A 12,177-nucleotide genomic window follows, 5' to 3' on the forward strand; every position below is an offset into this window, starting at 1 on the left:
TACACACACACACACACACACACACACAGCAGATCACAGTGAGAAGTCTATAACCTGAGGCTTGTGGCGATGTTTCTTTAGTAATTACCTATTAAGGGGACTGTCTTCTGTGACCCACTATTAAAAGAACTAAGAAGGTATTCATATTGTTGGAACTGTAGTTATGGAATCCTTGGAAGGTGGTTGAAAGAAAATAACAAGCTTTTTATTTGCCGTAACTGTTACTTAGTCAGTCTGTTTATTTAGATGTCTTTTACTCTTTTTGATAATCATCTAGCTAAAACAAACGTAGCAAAATAAACTTACCAATGTAGCAAAAAATAAAATTGTATTAATTGTATCACATCCTGAAATCTATTAGTAAAGGTAAAGGTTCCCCCGCACATGTGTGCTAGTTGTTTCCAACTCTAGGGGCTGGTGCTCATCTCCGTTTCAAAGCGGAAGAGCCAGTGCTTGTCCGAGGACATCTCCGTGGTCAAGTGGCCGGCATGACTAGACGCCAAAGGCACGGAACACTGTTACCTTCCCACCGTAGTGGTCCCTATTTTTCTACTTGCATTTTTATGTGCTTTTGAACTGCTAGGTTGGCAGAAGCTGGGACAAGTAACAGGCACTTATTCTGTTACACGGCACTCGGGATTCGACCCGCCAAACTGCCGACCTTCTGATCGACAAGCTCAGCGTCCTAACCCACTGAGCCACCGCATCCCTGAAATCTATTAATGTATAGCAAAAGGAACAAAATGAGAGATTAATACTATAATCAATACCTTAATTTGTGTATTTTGTCTAATCTCCTTTCTTAACAGTCTAAGTCAGGAGTTGTCACTACAGTTAGGCAATGTCATTATGCTTTTTCTTTAAGTGACCTTGGTAATGCAACATGGGGAGGGTACATATTTAAATGAGCAAATGAAATTTAAATAAAGGATTTCAGGGTTGTAAAAAAATTCTCTCTTTGAGTAGTTCAGCATTCTAAAATTGAGAAGAATCTTTTTTAATGCTCGCTGCTTCTCTTTTTTTTCTCAGATCATGTATGGACTGAAGTTTATTCTGTATCACAGAAAAGATGGCTTCATTGTGACTGTTGTGAAAATGTCTGTGATAAACCCCTTTTGTATGAGATTGGATGGGGGAAAAAATTGTCCTATATTATTGCCTTTTCCAAAGAGGAGGTAGGTGAACAGTGTTTACTGAATTAAACAGATCTTCCAAGTAGCTCTGGCTGTAGCATTGGTTCTGATAAAGCAGTTGTATAGCTGCACAGCAAGGAGAATATTGTTTCTTCATTGGAATAGTTCTAATCTTAACATGCCTGAAATTCAGTGTATTTTCTCTCTATAATGTTGTATAAGGTATTTTCTTTCATAATTTGTGCTTTTCAGATTGTTGATGTCACCTGGCGTTACTCTTGTAAACATGAAGAATTGCTTTCTAGAAGGACACAGGTCAAAGAAACTGTGCTACGAGAAACAATCAATAATCTTAACAAAATAGTATGTAGTTTTAACTTATCTGTTAAATTTACAGAAAAGCTGAATTCAAACTAGTCTTGAATTAAAGATTGAAAATGTAACCTGTTATTCAGTTAATTGAGAGGATATAACAGACTTATAGATAACGTGCTATTTCTGTATGGAAAATTAGCTGCATGTAAATTACAAGTGATGGCAAGAAAAAAATTGCACACCTCCCCATATAAGTGATAAGCTGCTGCACAACTGAATATAGCACTCTTCGAAAAGAGTAAGAGGACTATGTGGACTTGTAGCCTGTTGTGACATGCATTCTCTCTTACAGATTTTGTTTCACAGAGTCAGATTTTTATCTCTTTTCCCTCAAGTCCTTACCAAGGTTCTTGATTTTTGTTATGTAAATTTCTTGGATTTTTAAATCTCCCCCACCCCAAGGAATTTCAGTTGGAGAAAGATATCTACTTAGCAGATTCCATTTAGAGTTGCCTGTATGTGTTTCAGATTTATCCATTCAAGTCCCAATTTTGGCAGACATTGCAATTTTGGATTTCTTTATATCTGTTAAGTCTTGCTGGAGTCTATGTTGCTCTCTGAAGATGATGGCTGTTCTCTTTTTGTTTCTTAGGGTTATCAATAAAGAAATAGAGATAGCTTTCATGAAAATAATGATTTACTCCTCTGAAATGTTCAATTATTATAACAAATAGTATGCTCTATATGTAGATAGATTTGTTGGTGGCTCATGTGATTTAAATTGATTCATCATTGATCTGATTTAGTACAGACTTGTGTAATGCTTAATAGGACAAAACACCTGTCACTAGGAATTTAACCTCTTTAACCAAACTATCAAGTATTGTGTTACCCACAACGTTAATTCTTATATTCCAAGGACAGACATTCATACAGGTAATCATAGACTTAGGACCATTTGTTCAGTAATCATGCAAGGTTTGGTGGTGCTGAACTAAGGGACAAAGCCAGTGTCTGATGTTATTGCTGTTGCAGTGCCCTTGGTCAAAATTTGGGCACTTGGCACTTCCCATCTATGGTTTCTTAGCCCCATGCATTTCAAGGCTCCTATTCCCTTACCTAATCTTTGATCCCCCTGCTGAACAATTATGCTGTTTGAGCCACAGCTGCTCGCTGCACAAGGTTTTACATGGAAATTTTCCCACAAGCCCTGGTGAAGATGGCCTCATGTGGTCAACAGGTACCTCATGAAGGGCCAGCTGGGCACACCTTAATGGCAGCAGGAGCAAGAAAAGAGTGAAGGTCAACTGAGGCAGCAGAATGCGGGATGGCTTGCTGCCTTGGAACACGGAATGTAGAATGACCAAAAAGGTAGAGATGTGGGGAATGGGCAATAGTGGAGAGTTGAAGGGGAGGCAGTCCCTTACTTGGAAGAACCAGTGTTCAGAACCAGGAGATACCAAGGTTGGAATGGCTTAGTTTGGAGAGGGTCCTTGTTTCATAACTGGTAAAGTTGCTTAACAATGACATCGGTGAATGTCATAAATGCCATTCCTAAGCGATGTGGCCATGTGACACCATACTTTTTGACCACATCAGTCAATGACAGACATTCAAGTCCCAATTTGATTGTTAGTCAAGGATTACGAGTATGGAATAACATTTTGATCCATCCAAATATGTTTTTCCTAATGTTTTTTCTTTGTTACAGTACAGAACTAATCCAACCTCATAATAAAATTTTCAAATAGCATAAATCCAAGTTAATGTTAAAACAGCTAGAGATAATGAACTTCTGTGCTTTATAACCCTAACCGTAACACTTATCCAGAAATACTACATAATCCTATATAATTTTACTTTTTAAATAAACATACATAGGATTTCACCAATAGTCATGCTTGCAACAGAAATATAGGTAGTGCTTAACTTAAAAACACAATTTGGACTGGGATTTCACTTATGTTTCAGTCATAAGTGGAAGTATTGTGTGATCAGACTCAATTTTACCACTTTCTTACAACAGTTGTTAAGTGAGTCACTGCAATCATTAAGTGAATCATATATTCATTAAGCATATTACAGGGTTGTTAAGTGACTCCATTCTCCCAAGGGGGCATTTTTGTCTGAAAATATTGTCAGAAAAAACCACATACCAGAAAACAGCTAAAAATATTGCAGATGGCAGTCACATGACCATAGGACACTACAACTGATGTCAGTGCAAGCAGGTTGTCAAGTGGCTTGAATACAATTATATTACTGCAAGGAGAAGATGGGTGGCAGTCATAGCTTCAAGGATGGATCATAGGTAGCTTTTTAAAATCAGCTGTAACTTTGAACAGTCTTTAAATAAATGGTCATAAATTGACAACTGCCTGTAAACAGAACTGTCACTTTATCTGACTCCACATTACAGCATGATTTAAACCATTGTTAAAATATTTCAAACATTTTTTATCTTCATATTTATCTGCTTTAATATTAATGCTAATTACAATTAATTTTATTGTATGTTCTATGTGAATGATTCAATAGCATACAAATTTAATAATAAATGTGTACGTACCTACATACATATATACAAATTGCAGCTGATACCTAAGATTATATGAAATAAGTTATTATAAATTATTTTTGTAACGTGATTTGTTACAATGAAATTCAGATTCTGATCCTTCAGTTTCCTGGGAATATTTGCTTCTGAGTACATAGGTATAAAATTCTGATGTAATTTTATTGTTGTCATTGATTCTAGAGGCAGCAAATACTGAGTGAGGCAAGAAAAAATGAGCTCTTACAGAGACTCATAGTAGAGCTTGTTGAGTTTATTTCTCCAAAAACACCAAAGCCAGGAGAATTCGGTGGAAGAGAATCTGGATCATTGGCTTGGAGAGTTGCCAGAGGTGAAATTGCTTTACAGGTATTTATAGCATCTAATAGCAATTTTAGAATTCTTAGTGTAAGCTCTAACTGTGGCTTGTTTGTTAGTTAGTTTGATGTGTGTTTAAAGAAAATTAATTATGCTTATATTTTGTTGGTTTTAGTTGCCAAAGATTTCTCCTATTTATTTCAGCCCAAAATACTTTTTTCAATTTGTTTTACTCTCATCAAGAACAAATTAGAATCAAAATTTTAACAGCAAATAGAACAAAGAAAAGCAGGTTTATTTATTCTTTAGATTAGCTTCAACTTCCTATTACTGGGATATTAAAATTATAAGCAACTAAAATACAAAGCATTTTTAAAAATAATATTAGCATTAATTAATACTGTAAGTACAATCATGTCTCTAGGTATGTTAGCAAAATGTGTGGTTCATTTGTTAATATTAATTAATTAACAATTAATCAGTGGAACAACCTGCTTCCAGAAGTTGTGAATGCTCCAACACTAGAAGTTTTTAAGAAGGGATTGGACAACGATTTGTCTGAAATGGTATAGGGTTTTCTGCCTGAGCATGGGGTTGGACTAGAACAAGGCTTTTCAACCAGTGGTACAGGTACCACCTGTGGTACATTGGCACCTGGCAGGTTATACGCGACTATCCTAGAAAAGTAGCGGGGGAGGGGAATAAGCTGAACCGGTGACAGCACCGCACAAGCCTGAGCGAGAGATTGGCGGAACTGCAGGGCTGTCAAGGCTCAGCGGAAGCCCCAGGATCAGCGCTTCTTTGGGGCTGTCGGGGCTCAGTGGAAGAACCAGGATCAGTGCCAGGCTCCAGCTGGAGCTCAGCGCTGATCCTGGCGCTTCTGAGCCCAGAAGAAGTGCCAGTCAGCTGGAATGTTGCAGCATCTCCAGGGTCTTGTGATTTACATTCAGATGCTTGGCAACTGATTCATATTTATGATGGTTACAGTGTCCCAGGGTCGTGTGAAGTGACCAAAACCTGCTGCAACCACCCAGCAGATGGGTGGAATAAAAACCAAACACACCCCTACCCCACCCCCACTGCGAATCCTCAACACAAATGCTCACAACAATGAAAACCTAGGACAGGAGGAAGAGCGCCGTCGGGCGGGTAGGCAGGTGTTTTGCTCAGCTGTGGCTTGGGGGGCACTTTTTTCAGTGCCATTGTAACTGAACAGTCACTAAGCGAACTGTTGTTAGTCGAGGACTACCTGTAGTTCATCACTTTTTGTCCTTTTTTGGGGGGGTCATCAAGTTTTTGATACCTTGCTAGACGACTGATGGTACTCGAATTTTTGCCATATCCTAAAAGTGGTACAATGGTGAAAGGTTGAAAAACTCTGGACTAGAAGACCTCCAAGGTCCCTCCCAACTGTTATTATTGTTGTTGTTGTTCTCATATATCAAATTAATGAGAATCTGAATGTAGTTGCCTTTATTTTTACATTTTTAAAAATTTTGTGATGTACCGATCTAGTTAAAAAAAATCATATACCTGACAAAGCCATACAAAATGCATGCATTTTGTAAATTTATTCCTCCTTCTGTTTCTCCATTTTGGCTTTTGTTTTGTAAAATAAATAATGACATGGTACAATATGTCATGTATGTTGTTCATCTGATGTATATTTACTTACTTTTAAGAACTGCTATGGACCAGATGATTTCTACTATATCCTGATACATAGAACCATAAAATTCAAAGAGGGTGTACATTCTTTTTTACATGACTGTATATTATATAAAATGTTTGTATCAGATACATATTATTTATTAGTGAGGTTTATTAAATTTCTAACAAACTAACTTTATGTTTTGGGTTTGTTTATTTAGACTAAAGAAATAGTATTTATTCCAACTGTAAAAGAGAAAGCCTCCAAGCTTTTTCACCTCCGCTATAATATAGTGGAAGATTGTTACACACGAATATCAAATAATAATGAAAAAATCAGTGGTTGGGAGAATGGCGTTTGGAAAATGGATTCTTTAGGGAGAAAGGTTGAATCAGACTGGAAAATGGTAAGTAAAAAACTGTTATGCTAAAATAGGGGTGCCCATGACTTGTATTTAAAGGGGAAAAGTGCTTGGTATGCATGCAGGGATGCTCATATGGCAGCAATTGGTAACTCCTTAGAACAGTTGAATCTTTTCTGAGTATCTAGTGGGTGTCTTCTGTACCTGCAGTATGACCTTACTAAATAAACATTTATTTTTTATAAATATTTTATTAATTTTCTATTTTTACAATCAAGTGCTTAATAGACAACGTGATGACTGAGTCCATTAGTAATTATGTGGTACTTGTAAGCTTCTTCAAACTAAATCCAATACTACACCATCCAATACATCCTCTTTTCTTCCGGTAATAGACATTTTTCTACACTAAGCAAATAAACAATTCTTATTGTTGTTAATAAATATACAATTGAATATCAGCATTTGTTACAGTTTTCTAATAGTATCAATAATATCAGTTTAGAATATCTTTTCTAACCAAAGCATATCTTAATTGTGCTGTGCTGCATCTAATTCAGCTGTGCAGCTCCAGATATATGATTCTTAATTAAAGCTGATAGTAACGAATACTATTTTCAAAGCAAGGGACTAAACCATCATCCTATTAGTCGTGATCTGAATATATTTTAGCACATATGTACCTCATTACTCAATAGATTTTTAATATCTGCAGTTTTATTTTCTTGCAGATATGTAATTATTTGGTAAAGCATAATACCTTTAAATAGTCTATAAAACTATCTGCGTTATGAATTTTATTGTAAAACCATAATGTAACTTTTAATTCTACTAAGTTATATTTAGAATTCTTTTTGGAAGTTATTATTTTTAATAGGATGAATGCTCAGCATTTACTACTGGTAGGAAGTAAACTACACATAAGAGTAGGCTATATGACTAAATATACTAAGATTTGCACTTTTAAGAAGCAGCACCATAAACTAAGATTTCACTGGTATCACTGAAGTGATAATGTACTAAGTTGAGTAATATCACAATATTAATGCACTGCAATTCAGTAGCTAACATCACATTTTTTCATCATTCTAACTAGGTTTATTTAGCTCGAAAGGAAGGCATCTCATATGGCTACATCTGTTGGAAGTTTGAATGTGGCTCTGCTGGCCTAAAAATAGACAACATTTCCATTAGAACCACCAACCAAACATTTGAGAGTGGAAAAGTAAAGTGGACGCTGCACTCTGGAAGCATTGCAGTTGATGTTAATGGAGGTATATATATAATATTTAATAACTATTTACAACAGTGCAAAAATATTAACAATTAAGGTTGTAATAATATAGAGTATCCAATGCTAACAACACATCATGTTTAATAATTTTTAATAAAACCCAAAACAACCCAAATGTTTCATTTTTCAGAATGGTGTGAGAAGAGGCTAGAACTTCAAATTTTCTTGGTTTATACTGTAATTCTAACTATATTTGTAAATCTGATTCCAACCTGTAGCTGAATTCTCAGATATATTTCATAAATATTTGAATATAGTGGGATTTAATTCTGGTTAAATAACCAAAGGATTATGTTGTTACCATGAGAGTTGCAGCAGAGATGTCAAACTCAAGGCCCGTGGTCCAGATATGGTCGTGATGTGTTGAGATCTTGGCTCACAAGCAGACTAGTAGAAGGAGATGATTGAATATGTAGCGGTGTGTGTGTGTGTGTGTGTGTGTGTGTGTGTGTGTGTGTGTGTGACAGAGAGAGAGAGAGAGAGAGAGAGAGAGAGAGAGAGAGAGAGAGAGAGAGAGAGTGTTGACGTGGCGGAAGTGCCAGAGAGGCTTGGGGGAGAGTCAGCTGGAGCTGCAGTGTTACTAGGGCTCTGCTGAGACCCTGGAATCGGCCATGCATTTCCAGCTGATCGGGGCTTTTGGTGGTCTCGGGGATGGTTAGCAGCTGCAAGCAGTCTTCAGGCAGAGAGTCAGCTGGAGCTGCGGTGTTGCTGGGGCTCTGGTGAGATCCCAGGATCAGTGCTTCCAGCTGGGCTGCTGGGGCTTGGCAGGGACTCCAGAATCAGGACACACAGCTCCAGCTGATGAGCGCTGCATGAAAAGGCCAGCCGGACATTGAGTGAACCCATGGAGGAGCAGAGGAAAAGATACAAAAGGAGGGCTTTTGATGGAAGGATGAGGAGGAGGGGGGGGGGAGAGAGGTGAAAGGGAGATGTTGGTGGGGCAAGCCTGAGGGAGAGAAGTGGACAGCAACTGGCTCTTTGAGGGCAACCCTAATGCTGATGCAGTCCTCAATAAAATTGAGTTTTGAGTTACATGTTACAAATACATGTATATAATTTTGCACTTGTTTAAAAAACAATATTTGTCTCAAGAGTTACTATTGTTTGCTCAATATAGTGGTCCTTGACTCACAGTCATAATGGAACTCACAGTCAAAAGTTGGAACTGCCTCACTTAACAACCCTCATCCCTGTTCTGCAGATGTAATCATTAAGTGAATGCATGGGTTGTTAAGCAGAGCACAGGGTGCCATGGGGTTCTGGGAGATCTAGTGCAGGCCTTGCCTGAAACTTCCCAATGCGACCCCGACCCTCTGAACACCTGTGCTCTGCTTTCCTCCCTCAGGGTCCCACATGCTCCTCCCCATCTCTTTCACTCATTGCTCACTTACCTTTTATCATAGATCTCCATCTGCAAGTTCCATAGATCACACTAGCAATGAGAACAAGCTGCCCATCTTTGGCATTTTCGGAGTGGCCCTAATGAATTAAGGGTGCTTTAAAAGAGTGGTCACTTCCAGAATGAAGGAATGTGTACTAAAAAAAAAGCAGCTTGTTTTTCTTTCCTAGTGCTTCTCACTTGTATTCACACACCACACAACAACCTTTGTGTGAGAAGCATTGGAAGATAACGCTGGACAGTTACCTTTGCTGGTTCTGCTGCTGTCTTTTGTTCTGGGAATGGCAGTGGTGGACCTGGCAAAGGCAACTGCATACATCTCTCCTTCGCCAATGATTCTTGTTCGCTCCCATGCCTGCCACGCAGCTGTCTGTCTGCTAATGAGAAGCATTGGAAAAATATAACAAAGGGATAGAAAAAGAGGCTAGATGTTGCGAGGGTGGAGACAAAGGTAGAAGAGCTTTGTCCCAATATCTCTTTACTGCAGCTTGTAGCATCTCATATGCCCAGACTAGAAAGAGAGGCTAGAAGTTGCAAGGGGGAAAATAAAAATGGAAGAGGCTTTGTCCCAGAAACTTTAATTTTTCCACATCTTCTAGCATGCCTGGGCTAGAAAGAAAGGCACTGCAGGGGAAGAGAGATGTTCCATCCCTAGGCTGCACTGCTGAGCTGCATTGCTAGATACCATCCCTGGCCTGCTCCCAAAAGCATGCTTGCTCTGGGCCAGGTGGCTTAGGGATGGAGGTTTGTTGTTCCTTCCCCAATGCAATCTGCAGAGGTTCGAGAAGAAGAGCTACTGTAAAAGGTAAGTGAGTGATTGATGACGGAGCAAACAAACTGTGTGTGAAACCCGAAAGCAGGCCTAGTTCATGTGGGGACCCAGTGGGTGAGATGGGGTGAAAAAGGCGTAGGGTGCTGCAGCATCTCTTTGGTCTTAAGCAGAGCAAAATCCACGCTATTCCGTTCAGATAGTCCTTGACTTACACCAGTTCATTTAATGACCATTCAAAGTTATAATGCCATTGAAAAAAGTGATTTATGACTTTTTTTTTACACTTACAACCATTGCAGTATCCCACTGGTCATGTGATCAAAATTCAGAAGCATGGCAACTGACTCGTATTTATGTTTGCAGTGTCCTGGGGTGTGTGTGTCACATGAACACTTTTTGTGACCTGACGAACAAAGTTAATGGGAAAGCCAATTCACTTAACAACCATGTTACTAATTTAACAACTGCAGTGATTCACTTAACAACTCTGACAAGAAAGGTCGTAAAATGGGGCAAAATTCCCTTAACAACTGTCTCGCTTTAACAACAGAATTTTTGTGCTGAATTATAGTTGTAAGTCAAGACCACCTGTATAGGGTTTTTATGAATAATTGAGTTCAACTTTTAATTGGCTATAGTTTAAATCAGGGATTTTAATTTAGCTACTTACATTTTATAAATACACTTATTATTAAAATGGTTTTCCTACCTATTTCAGTTTGTTCTGAGTAGGGGATGAAGGATCTCTGCTTGTCCCTTTTATCTTAATTAATTTTTGATCAGGTATTTTCAAGTAGTGTCAGTAAAACAGAACATCTTTCTCTGAACTTTCTTTGACCCTCTTCTCCCATCCGAATCCTTTCTCTTTAAGTAACTGTACAGAAACTTAGAAATTGCTAGGGGTGTTCTGTAACATTTTTCTAGTTTTCATGAGGTTTTTTCCCCTCATATCTTTTGTATTAATGTCCGTTAGTGCAACCTGACCCTTTTCTTTAAGGATATGTTTTGCATTTTGTAAGCTACTTCCTGCTATAGAGACTGTGGCAACTAGTTAAACTCATTTTCTGGAATCATTTTTGGAACAGTAGTACCATACAGATGCCAGTTTCCAAATATGTGTAATGTACATCAGATGGTCTAATTCTGAAAATGGTCTAAGCAATTATTATTATTGTATAATAAATAGTTTGCAGAGCTTTTATAGATAGATAGATAGATAGATAGATAGATAGATAGATAGATAGATAGATAGATAGATAGATAGATGATAGATAGATAGATATAGATATAGATATAGATTTAGATAGATGATATAGATATAGATATTAGATATAGATATATAGATATATAAATTGTTTTAACAGGATTTTTTTTGTTTCCATTTCATAGATAAAATGCTTCATTCTTATCCTGATATTTCCAACACAACAAATCTTATCTTAGAAGCTCAACTAAGTGGAGGAGATGGCAATATTGCATGGCAACATGCGCAGCTGTTTAGACAAAGTTTAAAAGAGATCGAAGATTGTTTTGAGATAATTATAAAATTGAGTGACTTCTGAATATCAATATGCTGATGAAACTACTTCCAGACAAATTATTTTCAGAAGTAAATGAATGGTGCAAAAACACCATATTCAGTATCACTGAAAATAGACCACTAATATGAAATGAAATTCTACATTACTTTGTTTTCTTTGAAAATAATGAAAGAAACATATCAAAGGGGAAAAGGATATAAAATTTTATTACTTCAAAAAGCAATTCTCTGAATACCTATACAGAGGAAAACGATTAAAAAAGAAGCTAAATAATCGTGTATAGCATCTCCTGCATATTCTTTCAAATTTTAAAATATGTTAAAATATTTAATCTGTAAAAGAAGTTTTTTAAGTATGGAATGAAGATTTTAGTGTCTTAAATCTGGGTTCTGGAATGTTATTTTTAAAAACCACTTTTGTGTGATATTTTAACATTTCTGTTTCCCTGTAATTTTATAGTAGACAACTGCATTACCAATATGAAAATAAACTAATAGTATAGTTACCACTGCTTCTTGTAATTTTTAATTTACTTAAACTTTAGTTTTTAAAAATGAAATTTTGTTAAGAGATAATGTTGATGTACGTTTTGTTATTCCTAATTATTCCAAATTTGGTGTAGCTTGTAATCTAGAAAAATATTAAATATATTTTGTTCCTAAAATATGTACAATTCCAATATAAAAATATATGTAGAGCTTTTATAAGATATCTAATTTGGATAAGCCTGTTATATTGTATAAATTTGAGTGATCCACATTTTTATATAAAGTTGCTATTGTTCTTCATTTTGTTAATAGTTATTCAAGAGCATCTTATATTTATGCTAGGGAATCAAC

At 36.8% G+C, this 12,177-nt stretch overlaps 1 protein-coding gene across 2 annotated transcripts in view; it reads left to right on the top strand.

The window, feature by feature from the left end:
* NGLY1 (N-glycanase 1) overlaps positions 1–12,060 on the top strand; it is a 29,130-nt gene extending 17,070 nt beyond the window's left edge. For both annotated transcript variants that reach the window (XM_081344839.1, XM_081344840.1), the window contains exons 6-11: positions 1,030–1,175; positions 1,386–1,496; positions 4,207–4,371; positions 6,192–6,377; positions 7,429–7,606; positions 11,187–12,060. In XM_081344839.1, coding sequence (XP_081200965.1) covers positions 1,030–1,175; positions 1,386–1,496; positions 4,207–4,371; positions 6,192–6,377; positions 7,429–7,606; positions 11,187–11,359 — 959 coding nt within the window. In that variant the 3' untranslated portion in view covers positions 11,360–12,060. The remainder of the gene's footprint in view (positions 1–1,029; positions 1,176–1,385; positions 1,497–4,206; positions 4,372–6,191; positions 6,378–7,428; positions 7,607–11,186) is intronic.
* The last annotated feature ends 117 nt before the right edge of the window (positions 12,061–12,177 follow it).

Source organism: Vipera berus (assembly GCF_964194415.1).
Source record: "Vipera berus genome assembly, chromosome: Z".
Taxonomy (NCBI): domain Eukaryota; kingdom Metazoa; phylum Chordata; class Lepidosauria; order Squamata; family Viperidae; genus Vipera; species Vipera berus.